General features: G+C 53.8%; 2 protein-coding genes across 8 annotated transcripts in view; both read right to left on the bottom strand.

The window, feature by feature from the left end:
* Nucleotides 1-43: 43 nt before the first annotated feature.
* LOC132339826 (prostate stem cell antigen-like) lies at nt 44-2768 on the bottom strand. The gene is made up of 3 exons (XM_059870345.1): nt 2711-2768; nt 681-896; nt 44-415 (listed from the first exon to the last, which is right to left on the bottom strand). The coding sequence occupies exons 1-3, from the start codon at nt 2766-2768 to the stop codon at nt 207-209; spliced, it is 483 nt and encodes a 160-aa protein (XP_059726328.1). The 3' UTR covers nt 44-206.
* A 767-nt stretch (nt 2769-3535) lies between these two features.
* Nucleotides 3536-13480, bottom strand: part of TACC1 (transforming acidic coiled-coil containing protein 1) — a 34600-nt gene continuing 24655 nt past the window's right edge. For 5 of the 7 annotated variants that reach the window (XM_059870754.1, XM_059870757.1, XM_059870758.1 and 2 more), the window contains 7 exons: nt 11797-11919; nt 11031-11107; nt 9626-9669; nt 9371-9531; nt 9081-9187; nt 6767-6887; nt 3536-6318 (listed from right to left, as the gene is read on the bottom strand). In XM_059870754.1, the coding sequence (XP_059726737.1) occupies nt 6250-6318; nt 6767-6887; nt 9081-9187; nt 9371-9531; nt 9626-9669; nt 11031-11107; nt 11797-11919 (702 nt within the window). In that variant the 3' untranslated portion in view covers nt 3536-6249. Of the gene's footprint in view, nt 6319-6766; nt 6888-9080; nt 9188-9370; nt 9532-9625; nt 9670-11029; nt 11309-11390; nt 11591-11728; nt 11920-13480 lie in introns of those variants that run through there. The other 2 variants (XR_009489792.1, XR_009489793.1) reach the window with 2 other exon arrangements.

Here is a 13480-nt window from a genome sequence, read left to right as displayed (position 1 = left end):
GCCTAGCAAAGTCCTCCGGGGTGGCACCAGAAGCCAAACCGGTTCCATTCGCTGCTTTCTCTGGCGGGTTTGGCTTCCCTGGCAAGGAGAGGCTGCGGACGCGGTTCTCAGCGGCAGCGTTTATTGCACTGGCGGCGCTGGGAGCCCTCCCACGGAGCATCCCCGCCCGTCCCTAGGCTAGAGCAGCGAGCAGCCGGCCTGGCCGCTCAGAGCCAGCCCAGCAGCAGCGTCCCGGCCAGCACCGTGGCCAGCAGGCCGGCCGGGGGTGGCAGGCTGGTCCCCCCGCCGTTCCGGGAGCCCCGAGCCGGCCCGTTGCAGTCGTCGCTGAAGCAGCAGCGCACGGTGGCCCCGCCGGAGCCGCCGCGGCGCGCCTGGTCACAGAAGGACTTGTAGGAGCAGGATTTAATGATGCTGTCTGCAAGGAAAGGCAAGGCGACAGGGGGTCAGGCACTCCGGGAACCGCGGCTTTCACGGGCACAGGAGGAAGAACCTCTCAGTGCGGCACAGGGGCGGAATTAAAGCATCTCTCCTCCCCACAAGTAGAAGCCACCTCCTGCTCCGCCTCAGGTCCCTCTGACTCTCCTCGCCTTCTGCTCCTCAGCCCCTCTGGTCCCCTCCAAGACCCTCTGTCCTCCCCCCTTCGCCCTGGAGCCCCCAGGCCCCCCAGCCAAGGCGCTTACTGGGTGCAGTGATGGTGGAGCAGGCGTCGGCGTACTGGGGGCAGCTGTGGGATCCCTGCTGGTTGCAGTCGTTCTCGTTGGATGCCACACATTTGTGGCATTTCAGAGCTTTGCCTGGGTGAAGATGAGGAGAAGGAGTGAGAGTGACAGCAATGCACTGTCCCAGAGCCCCCAGTGCCCCGACAGTCAAACACTGGTGACACCCAGCCCAGGGACCTGAGGGGGGTCACAGGTGAGGGTTGGCACCAGACAGAGTCGAGCCATGAGCAGGTGCTGCCATGGCATGCAGCAGGATGCAGGATGGGGCCTCACCTGTCCACAAAATTAATGCAAAACTCCTCCAAGCGTGACTCAAAATGGCGAGAGCTAAACCTGGCAGGTGAGCTCTGCCGAGTCCTTGCCCTGCAAAGACTCCCTGAGAGTCCTGGAATTCCTTTTACAGTAAAAATAGGTAGACATAATATTTAAAAACCATCCTGGATCTTTGTCTTCTTGTGCCAGATTTCATTTTAATAAGTATTTGGGGGTTGGGGGGGGAGAGAAGGGAGAATCCATCCAACCTGTGGGGGCAGCTCCCACATTCTACCCTGTAGGCAGGAAGCTCTGCCTGGGGACAAGCAGGGTGACAGGCAGATGCAGGAGGGACAAACCATCCCCAGATCATCCTTTAAGGAGCCCCAGAGGCAGGTTAGACAGCAGCCAGCCCCTCTCTGCTGTGCACCAGAGCCGACAGTGGTGCCAGGGCTGTGTGACCCCTCAAAGCATGCACACACCCCAGAAAAACCCGGGGCTGAAGATCCTGCTCCTGCCTGAAATGACGAATCCTGGATTTTGGTGGGGCTGGAGGAGGAACTCGGCTCTGCCTTGCTGACAGAGCAGAGCCCTCTCGTGGCAGCGGGGCCAGAGCTTCCACCTCCGTCTCGGGGAGAAAACCCATGAATGGTGAGGTCAAAACTGCCTGAATTGAAAGGGCAAAATTGGGATTTCATGGGGTCAGAGGCCAGTGAGCGCCTTCCATTAGCCCACAATGACCCGGCCTCTGCTGCTGGGTTGTGTTGTGTCTCCTTTGCTGCTCCTCACAGCCTCTCACCTGCCCAGAGCTAAAAGTACACTTGTCTTCTGTCACTGTGATATTTTTTGAAAAAAATCTTCTTTGCCCAGAATTTTTCTCCTGAGAAGCTGAGAAGCCTCAGAAAAGAAATGTAAATAATTATCTGATTGTTTGGAACGTGGTCTGGAGGTTGCTCACCAGCAGGTGCATCTTTGATTGGTTCCATGTGAATTGTTTTAATTTAATGATCAATTCCAGTCCAGCTGTGTCAAACTCTGAGTCTGTCACAGGTTTTTATTATCATTCTTTTCTAGCCTTCTGATGTATCCCTTCTCTTTCTTTAGTATGGTTTTGTATATAATTTCATATAATATAATTTCATATTATTTCATATAATATATTTTCATATGATATATGATATAATTAATATAATAAAATAATTAATCAGCCTTCTGAGGACATGGAGTCAAATTCTCATCTCTCACCTCATCCTGGGGACCTCACAACACAACAGTGTTCATCTTGCCTTGCTCCAAAGACCCTGAAACAGCCCAGAGCTGCCCCAATTCCATGGCATTGCTCTGAGCAGTGCAGCCACCCCTCCTTCTACCACAGCTTTTTGTGATTATGCCTTGGAGGAACCAAGTTCTAGCAGGCAAACACAGCTCCAGCCAAGAGAAGCTGAGGGGTTTTGGCTCAGGAGCCTCAATCAGAGGCTCTGTGGTCCCTGCTGGGCACAGCATGCCCAGGCTCTGTGCCAGTGGCACAGGGGCTTCTCTTGGTGCCACTCAGAGGAGAAAGCCACCCTCCCTCCCCCTCAAAACATCATTTTCCTGCAGGGGTGGGAGCAGCACGGGGCAGGGGCACAGTGGGCACGTGCCAGCCCGAGGCAGGGGACAGGGACAGGGCAGCAGCAAGCACAGGAGCAGCTACAGTGATTTCCCCCACCTCGTGCAGCCCAGAGCCAAGGGACACTTACTTCCTCCAGCCAGGGACGTGACCAGGGCCAGGGCCAGCAGGGTCTTCAGGGCAGGCATCCTCAGCAGTGTGCAGTGTGGGGTGTGGAGCTGCTGTTTTGTCTTAAGGTCTTACAGCTAATCTGCTTGGGTGAGAGCATCGGGGCTGGGCTAATGCCATCTTAGCTGGGGGGACAGGACACAGCTCCCCAAGGACGTGGGCTGGGTGATGGCAGCACACTGGTGCCGTGGCTGGGCTGGGCTCTGCTCCATGTCCTGCTTTGGAAACCATCTCTGGACACAGAACCTGGTGGTGGCTTTCAAAGGTCTTGATCAAGCCCAGCTGCTCCATCAGAGAACAGCCCCTTCCTTGTCATGAGCAGCCAAGTTGGGGAAAACCCCTCCAGATTTTCCAACCCACCAAAGGAGAAGTGCAGGAGAACAAGTGAACAGGGCTGGGAGCCCAGTGGAACCACTCCTGCACCCCCCAGCCTCCAGCAGGATTTAGCCAAGGCCACAGAGGGTTGTCAGGGTCAGTGCAGGGATTAGGGCAAGGATTCTCCTGCCTGGCATCCTGCTGCTGCCTCAGCTCTTCTGCTGCACCAGCTCACTGCCATGGCTTAGCACCACCACAGTGTGCTGGGAGCCACAGGGCCAGAAAAGTCATCCCAGGTCTGAATTTCAGAGTCAGAAACGCAGATTTCAGGAACAGATAATAACTGTACTTACTTAAAACCAAATAATAACCACGTAAACCACATTAATGAAGACAAGGCAGAACACAGCCCATGCTGGTAAAGCCAACTCCTCCCAAAATTCTTCACCCACCTCACAAACACCAAGAAAGCTTTCAAGAGTGATAAACACAGTTTTTACTCAGGCAATGAAACATGGAAAAAAATATATTAGTAATCATTATAATAATCTCATTTGTGTGAGTATAACTCTTACAAATATTTACCTGACATATAAAAGGGAAATTATCATACATAGAAAAACCAATGGCAATGGCAGTTACACACATGGCTGGAAGCAGAGGGGAAGGAGCCAATGCAGAGGAAGTTCCTGCCTGGGGGAGGCCACGCTGGAGGGACAGGGAGGAGATCAGTAGGTGGGGGTTACTGGTTGGCACTTGGTTACAGACAGATCTGCTGGCAAACACACACTGCAAACAGCAACACAGCAGCAGGGGCAGGGCCTGCTGCTGCCAAAAGGGCATTTAAAGTCTACTGCAGGGAACAGAGGACAAACACACACCCAGCTGTGACACCACACACAGGGACCTGCCATTCCCTGGGCCAGTCACGGGGACACCACCCCCATCACCTGAGGGGCAGCCCCCCTGCTGCTGGCAAACACACCTTCTGTTGTACATCACCATGGCCATTATGCACATATTGATCTATATCTGGAACTACAACCATATTATAGTTAATAAATCATTCCTTAGGAATCTTCTTTGCCCAGGCTGGGGTGCACAGGACGGGCACAGGAGCGTGGCAGCACCAGGGGAGGGGAGGTGGCACGGCAGGACCAGGTGGCACCAGGGACAGGAGGGGTGGAGGGCTGTGTCCTGTGGGGCACCACAGTGCAGCCCTGCTTTGCAGGCAGCCCACAGTGACTGCTGTGTGCAGGTCAGGGCTCTGGGGAAGTGGTGAAATCTGAACTTCTGCAATGATCCATCAGCTCCAAGGGCCAGAGACTGACCTCACCTTGAGCCAGGACAGCACAGGAGAATCCCAGCCCTGAGCAAAGCACAAGGCTGAGGGCTGCCACAGTCCCCAGCTGGGCTCCAGCAGCCTCACACCACACCGTGGGTGCTGCTGCAGGCAGGGCAGGGCAGGGCAATGCCCCAGGGCCCCACCAGAAAGCAGCCCTGGAGCAGCCTGTCACCAGCTCTGAGGGGTTATGCAATGCACACTCTGCTTCCTCAAGAGAAAAAGCCAACTGGCCCAGAAATCTCAGGGTCTCAGGGGTTTGTTTTACCTGCACAGACTCCCAAAGAGGAACAGAAATAGTCCTTGCTGATCATAGGATTGAAGCTTTTTCACCAGCCCAGGGGTGGACATGTGGGGAGGTCAAAGGGGTTAAAAAGAAAGGGGAAAAAAGGGGTTTTTCTTTTCTGCCAACTGTGCAAAGGGTGAACATCCAGCACAAGAAACAGGTGCACTGCTTTGAGTGGTGTCAGCCAGTGGCTTCTGTGACCAGTGTGTCACTGGGATAACTGGGGGCATGGAGAACAGGCTGGGAAGCTGAGTGCTGGGGGAGGCTGCTGACACCTTTGCTTAAGTGTAGAATAAACTCTCTATATATTATATAACTAATAAAATATAATCAAGTGTATGGCTCTGGCTTAAACGGGTGTTTGCTCTGCATGCTCGACACAGGGGATTAGAAAATAGAAGGAAAAGAGCTCAATTCTGTTACAAAAAGGTAGCAGCAAAAAGGTTTGTGAAAGTGTTCAACAGGCTGGGCAGGAAACAGTCCAAACTGCAAATATTTCCCTTCTTTCACACCTATCCATTCAAGGCAGAGATTCCTCCACCACTGCAGCTACTGCAGCACCCACGAGGCACATCAGGGTTCACCTCCTTCCTCCTGCAGCCTCTGAAAGGGAGCCCTGATCTCACCATGGCACAGGGAGTCACAGACATGGCCCTGGCTGACACGAGGTCACCCAGCCCTGCAGGGGCCAGGACCACAGGCAGGGTGGCAGGGGAGGATGGATGGGCAGTCCCAGCTCACCAGAACCAACATCTCCCCTGCTTCTCAAACACCTCTTGGTGCAGAAACCTCCTGCCTCCCCTGACCCAGACTCTGCTGGAGAGGACTGAAGGTACTGCAGGAATGGGACTGTTCAGTGCTCTGGGGGGAACAAGAAGTGCCTTGTGTCGTGCCTGGCTGGAAGGAGTGAGCAGAGAGCCCAAGTGCCCATAAATGCTCATAAAGTGCACGAATGCAGAGATGTCAGCTCCCTTCCTCTGAGGCTGGCACAGCCAGGGACAGGGAGAGGCTGTGCTGTGCTTCACCCACAAACCAGAGACCAGCCATCCCTGTGCCAGGTGCAAGAGACCAGCCATCCCTGTGCCCTTCCCCAGTGCAAGAGCCAGCAGGTCCCCCCCTGCCATCACCCACGTCCCCAGGGCAGGACCCACCAGTGGCTGGACCTGCTCTGCTGAGCACATGAGGACAATCAGTGACAGAGAGTGCAGTGGGGACACGACTAGACCCAGCCCAACCGAGGGGGACAGAGCCCAGGGTGTCACCTCCCACCTGAGAGGTGGCATTGGTGCAGAGGGACAGGGCAGCAGGCCCTGGGAGGGACATACAGGCCCAGGCTGAGCACAGGATTCCCAGGCTGACTGCAGGGATCCCAGCCTGGAGCTGTGGGCAGCAGACAGGGACAGTGAGGGGAGCAGCCCTGCTCAGGAGCCACAGGTCTGGCAGCCAAGGGGCAGCTGGACAGGTGAGCTTTCCTGCAGGGACTCCGGGGTAAGGCAAGGTGCTCAACGTCATGAGAAAAGCAGCCAAGTGCAGAGTGCTGGGCGAGGGGGGCTGAGGCTCAGTCGGACTTTCCCAGTTTCGCTATCAGCTCGTCACAGATCTTGGTCAGCTCCTCAATCTCCTGGTTCTGGAAGAAAAGCAGATCTTGGGGACCTCCGTGGTGGCACAGCTGGGCAATAACACCAGGGCCCATCTGGCATCAAGCATGCATGGGAAAGGGCAGCCAGCTCCTCTATGTGCCCCTGCAGCAGCTCCTCTGTGCATTCAGGCACTGCCTGGAGCCCTGTGCTCACCCTTCCTCATCCCAGTCAGACCTTGGTGCTGCAGAGAGCTCCAGTCCCAGCCCACACCTCTGCAAACAGGCACACATAAGCCAGAAATGCCCATTCTGCCCAAAAAAAAAAAAAAAAATCCAAACCAACCCCACAAAACAGAAAAAAACAAAAAAAAAATCCCAAAAACCAAACAGCTTCTGGACCAAAAATCTCGAGGACACCTCTGGCATCAACAGGATGCTCAGGGCAGCAACAGGGACTGCTGGCAGGGCTGCAGAGAGGCAGGGGCAGGTGTGTTACCTTCTGCTGCAGGGTTCTCTCCAGGGACTCCACCTTCATCTGCTCCTTGCGCAGCCCCGCGTGCAGCGCCGCGCTCTCCGCCTTGGCCTTGGCGCGCACCTGGGCGATCTCCTCGTTGGCTCTGGGGACAGAGGGGGCCAGTGGCCAGCTCAGGGGGCAGGCAGGAGCACCACTGCTGCCTTGTGATTTCAGGGTTTACCTCAGGACCTCGGGTCCCTCCCTGATAATTCCCTGCCAGGTGTGTCAGTCACCTCTCCTTCCCCCTCCCAGCACTGTCTGTCAGTCCTGCCATTCCAGAAGGGCATCCAGTGATTGGCAGATTCAAAGGATGCCCTCTGCCCCCGGGGGCACTGGGCCATCCAGGTGTCCTTTGTCCCTTGAGACCTCCCCTCCTGTCCCTGGCTGGTGGCTCCCTGCCCCTTCCCTGCCCTCTCCCCGGGGTTAAAAGGAGCAGCACCCACGGGGTCAGGAGTTCTGGTGGGGCTGGGGCTGGGTTCAGAGGCTGTGGGCCAGAACAAAGCTCTGGATCCAAACCCTCCATCAGAACCGACTCCTCTCCTTCCCCATGGCCCTAAAGCTTCTCCACAGAGGGAAACCTGAGGAGCGGCCCCTGCACGGGAGGAAGCTCCATCCCAGCCCCACCAGAGCTCCTGCACGCCTGGACTTGTCCCCACGTGCCCAGCTGCAGCCCCCAGCCAGCCCAAAGTGTCCCTGGGGTGAAACACCACACAGCCATGGCCAAAAGTGTCTGTGGGGTGAAACACCACCCAGCCATGGCCAAAAGTGTCTGTGGGGTGAAACACCACACAGCCATGGCCAAAAGTGTCTGTGGGGTGAAACACCACCCAGCCATGGCCAAAAGTGTCTGTGGGGTGAAACACCACACAGCCATGGCCAAAAGTGTCTGTGGGGTGAAACACCACACAGCCATGGCCAAAAGTGTCTGTGGGTGAAACACCACCCAGCCATGGCCAAAAGTGTCTGTGGGGTGAAACACCACACAGCCATGGCCAAAAGTGTCCCTGGGGTGAAACACCACACAGCCATGGCCAAAAGTGTCTGTGGGGTGAAACACCACACAGCCATGGCCAAAAGTGTCTGTGGGGTGAAACACCACACAGCCATGGCCAAAAGTGTCCCTGGGGTGAAACACCACACAGCCATGGCCAAAAGTGTCTGTGGGGTGAAACACCACACAGCCATGGCCAAAAGTGTCTGTGGGGTGAAACACCACACAGCCATGGCCAAAAGTGTCTGTGGGGTGAAACACCACCCAGCCATGGCCAAAAGTGTCTGTGGGGTGAAGACTTTGGTTCAGCACCAAGGGCCAGACAAGCTCAGGCACCTCCATCCAGCTATATTGGTAAATTCCAATACACCACAGTGTGGATGCTATGGCACAGAGAGAGAGAAACAGCCAAGCATTTTTCACAGTGGCTTGTGAGAATTTTTGGGGAGTTGTAAGCATGTGATAACTTGTTAAGTATAAACAATCTGCAGGTGGTGTTTTTTCTACTTGGTCTTTCTGTTCTCACAAGGATGGTGTGTGAGGAAGGTGGTGTTGTTAGTTAGGAAGAACTTTGTTAGTTAGAAAGATGTTTTGTTAGCCAATCAAATAGAATCTATCGTACCACTCTATAAAAACCACACAATTCTCTTGAATAAAACCTTCTTGGTTCTTTCTACAATCCTGCCTCTTGCCTGCTCCTGTGTCATTCTAAAAACCGTGTGATTCTCTTAAATAAAACCTTCTTGGCTCTTTCTACAATCCTGCCTCCCACCTGCTCCTGTGTCATTCTCCACAAGAGTGACATCACAGCACAGCCTGAGGCTGTTCAGCAACTGCAGAGCCTGGCTCTGCTCCCCTGGGTACAACAGAGGGGGTTTGCCCCTGTGGAACCTGGGTGAAACTGGGTTAATTCAGCTCCTGTAAGAAACTCTGCTCTTTCAGGGCCGAGCTAAACCCCCTCACCCCCCACCTCACTCGGGGTTACACGTGCTGCTGAGCTCATCAGCTGAGCCCCAGGGCTGCACAGCCCCCTCGTGTGCCACAAACATGAGCACTCTGAAAGATGGGAACTTGGCTGAGTGGCCAGAAATAGACCCTGAACCTCAGGTTCTCCATTAAAAAATAAATAAGCAGAGATCAGAGAGTGCATTCAGGGATTTGCTCTGCCTTGCTTAGAGACACTTGAGCCTGAGGTTGTAAAATGCAGCTTTTCACATCATTCCTGCCTTCCAGCCTCTGGAAAGCAAATGAAGCCTCTTCCCTACAAGGTCTGGAAGCACCCAGCAATCTCATGCATGACCTTACTTGTCTAATTTTTCTTCTGCGTGGACTTTCAGGGCCTGATACCGCTGCTCCTCCTGCTTGACACGGGTTAGATAATCTTGAGCACATTTCTTCAGAGCTTCTTCATTCTGGAAAGGCAAGTACATCCATCTGCATTGGGACTGGGCCCTGACAGGGTGATAGATACTGTTCTGAGTGCACCAAAAAAGGGTTTTAAAAAACCCAACTCCTGCTTTACACTCATGGAAACACAGAGTGTGACTGCCCAGGGACCAGAGCTGCAGGGAGAAAGGACAAAGCAAGGTAAGGACCTTCTTAAATCCTTCCAGGACGCCCTTCAGGTTTTCATATCTCCTGAACAGATCCGACAGGGACCTCTCCACCGAGTTCAGGTCTGCCAGAGCCTGGTCCTTTTCCATTGTGAGCTGCTGCAGGTTCTTCTGAGATGTCATGTTTGTCCTCTGCTCATCCTCTGGGATGGAGAACAAGGACACAGTGATGGAGAGGGGACAGCTGTGACAGCCAGCTCCCTGCCCTGCACACCTGGCCAGGTGACAGCACCTCACCTATCATCTGGGCAATGGTCTTCTCATACTCAGCCACGATTTTCCTACAAGGAAGAGAAAAACAAACAGGTGAGAGGCCACTGATTTTGGGGCCATGCACCTCCAGCTGTGCTGGCAGCAATCTGCCCCAGGGGAGGGCCTGCTGGTCCTGCCACCACTGCACCCCACAGGAGCACAGGGCCCAGATGTTGGGGCTGCACCCCAGATGTTGGGGCTGCACCACCTGTCAGTGCTGCTTCAGACCAAAACCCTCCTCTGCCACTGGGGCTGGCACAGCTCATGGGGTTCTACTTCTTTTTAATTTTATTTCTGGTTTTATTTCTATTTATTTCTATTTTATTTCTGCAGCAAAAGAAGGAGCAGGACACAGCACCAGCAGCAAGAGAACACTGATGTGGAGGAGGAATTGAGAATCTGACTCCATGTTCTCAGAAGGCTATATTATATTATATTATATTATATTATATTATATTATGTATTATTTTATATTATATATTATATTATATATTATGTTATATATTACATTATATATTATATTATATATTATATACTATATATAATATAATAGAATACAATATTATATTATATTATATATTGTATATTATATTGTATATTAAATTATATTATATATTGTATATTATATTATATTGTATATTATATATATTATATTATATATTTTATATTTTATATAATATATTATATTATATTATTATATATTATTTTATTAAGTATTATATTGTATATTATATTATTATATATTATATATTATATTATATTATATTATACTATATTATATATTATGTTATTTTATATTTTATATTTTATATTATATATTATATATATTACATTATATATTATATTATATATTATATTGTATATTACATATTCTATTATATATTCTATTATATATTCTATTATATTATATATTCTATTTTATATTGTATATTGTATATTGTATATTATATTATATTATAATGTATATTATATTATATTGTATATTATATTATATTAATGCTAAATTAAAACTATACTAAAGAAAGAGAAAGAATACATCAGAAGGTTTAACAAGAATGATAATGAAAAACTCGTGACTGACTCCTCCAGTGGTGATTGGTCATTAATTAAAAACAATTCACATGGAACCCATCAAACATGCACCTGCTGGTAAACAGTGTCCAAACCCCAAACACAGGAGCAGCAATCAGATCATTATTGTTTTCATTTCTCTCTGAGGCTTCTCAGCTTCCCAGGAGAAGAAATCCAGCCAAGGGATTTTTCTAGAAAAGTGACAGTGACACCCTGACACAGCAGCAGCACTAAGAGAGGTCTCTGCCAAGCCTGCTGAGGCTGCCCTGTGCCCCCCTCATGCCCCCTCAGCCTCCTCCTGCCCAGGGGCAGCTCCCACCTCATCTCCAGCACCTCCTGCCGGCTCTCCTCGTATTTCTTCTTCCACTCGTTGGCCTCGATCTCCTTGGTGATTATCTGGGAGGCAGCAGACACAGAGCCCTTGGGATGTGCTCTGAGGGCTTTCCCCTCTCTGTCCCACACACGGGACCAGATCCCCCCTCCTGGGCAGAGCAGAGCTGCCCCTGCTGCCCTGGGGTGAGGGCCAGCGAGGGGCAGCCCCAGGGACAGGGACAGGGCTGTCACCTGCAAGGAGCATCCCAGGGACAGGGCTGTCACCTCTCTGATGAGAGAGGGGCAGTCCAGGGGACAGGGACAGGGCTGTCACCTCCAAAGAGCATCCCAGGGACAGGGCTGTCACCTGAAGGAGCATCCCAGGGACAGGGACAGGGCTGTCACCTGCAAGGAGCATCCCAGGGACAGGGCTGTCACCTCTGAGAGACAGCCCAGGGGACAGAGACACCAGGGGCTGCCCCAGGGGACAGGGACATGAGGGGCAGCCCCAGGGGACAGGGACAGGGCTGTCACCTGCAAGGAGCATCCCAGGGACAGGGCTGTCACCTCTGAGAGACAGCCCCAGGGGACAGGGACAGGGCTGTCACCTCTGAGAGACAGCCCCAGAGGACAGGGACATGAGGGGCAGCCCCAGGGGACAGGGACACGAGGGGCAGCCCCAGGGGACAGGGACAGGGCTGTCACCTCCAAGGGGCAGTCCAGGGGACAGGGACATGAGGGGCAGCCCCAGGGGACAGGGACAGGGCTGTCACCTCCTCTCTGATGAGTGTGAGCACAGCTGCCTTCTCGGACTCGCTGAGGCAGATGCCAGCCAGGGGACTCTCACTCCTGCTCACGCTGGGGCACTTGTCCACGGAGCACAGCCCGGGATTGTCCTGAGGGAATGACCCAGCTGGGATGTTGGGGGGTTCTGCATTTCCCCTTCTGCCCACACCGAGCCCAGAGCCTGCAGCTGACCCCTGGCAGAGCTGCTGTGAGGTGCCAGGACCTTCCCCTGCCAGGAGCAGGCAAGAGGAGCCACGAGCTGCCCCAGGGAGGCAACATCCCAAAAGGGAGCCCACTAAGGGAGATCCACTTCAGCAGGAGGAGACCCAGCCCCAAGCACACCCAACCTCCCCTATCCCATGGCTGGTTTATAAATACCCCCAGCCTGGAGGGTCTCTGCTGGCTGTGAGCCACAGGAGGGCTGGTCTGCAAGGGTCTGGGTCTGGCTCCAGCCCCTCTCCCAGTCTCTGCAGCTGACGTGCTCAGATTGCTGCTGGCAGCTGCAGGGACATTGCCTGGGCCTTGCTGCTCACCCAAATGCCCGAGGAAGCTGTGGGGGAAGCAGACCTCACCCCTCTGCAGAGCAGGGGTCCAAGGGACAGCCCCCCTCATCCCTGGTGCTCCAGGTGAGCTCTGAAAGAGGAGATGCTCACTCAGAGATCCTGGTGCCATTCTGGGTGTCTCTACAAGGCCTGGGGGGCTTGTACCCCCATTGTCCCCTGCCTGCCTTTCCCAAAGCCCCACTCCCGTGCCCTCCTGTGCCCCAGTGCTGCAGCCACAGGGACAAACTGGGGACAAGGCTCAGCCCCAGGTGCTGGCACTGCCCCTCCTTTCACCACCCAGACCAGTGACAGCCGTGCAGCCTCTCCCTGAGAAGGGGCTGCCAGAAAGAGAGAAGTGCTGGGAGGAAGGAGGCAGCCTGCTCCTCACGGGTTGGGAACCAGAGCACTGGAGCACTTCTCCCCTCCCCTCTCCTCTCCCTGGTGCTTCAACTGCTCAGCTCGAGCTCCCTGAGCCCTTCACAGCTCTGCTGTGCCCACGGCAGAGGTGGGAGCCACCCCTGGGGCAGGTTTGGGGCCGGGCACCCCAGCACTGAGGAGGTTCAGCCTCCCACAGTATCTCCCAAGAGCAGGAGCACACCTGAGCTCCTGCAGGTACCTCTGGGGTGACAGCAGCCTGCCTGCAGCACCAGAGCCTGCCCAGGAGAGCCTGGGCACCAAATGAAAGCTCACTTTGCCCACGTCCTTGTGGGGCTCAGCACAGTTAAATCTGTCTCACAGGGGCTGCTTTTGCTGATGTTGCTAATCTCGTTGTCATCTGCTTGTCAACTCAAGCAGCTTTGGCCAGGGGCTGGCACAGGGTGTCCCCTGGGGCTCCTCAGGCCATGGCAGGGCTGTCCCAGCACAGGGGTGCTGCTGCTGGGCTGCCAGGGGCAGTGTGGCTGCAGAGCAGGGCTTTGTGCTCTCCCCACCTCTGCTGTCAGAGGGCAGGGCCCTGAGGGTCCCTCCTAGAAGGGACCAGCACCAAGGGGCCACCAGAGCCAGCCCTGGACACTCCACGTGACACACAGCCCGTGCTGGCAGCTCGTCCCCTCCCCACGGTCTCATGTGCCCTCCCTGTCCTTCAGCCACCCTCCAGGGCAGCCCTGGCTCTGCACTGCTCCTGCCTGTC

Source organism: Haemorhous mexicanus, chromosome 30 (genome assembly GCF_027477595.1).
Source record: "Haemorhous mexicanus isolate bHaeMex1 chromosome 30, bHaeMex1.pri, whole genome shotgun sequence".
Lineage (NCBI taxonomy): Eukaryota > Metazoa > Chordata > Aves > Passeriformes > Fringillidae > Haemorhous > Haemorhous mexicanus.
This window is presented reverse-complemented; position numbering and strand designations above follow the sequence as displayed.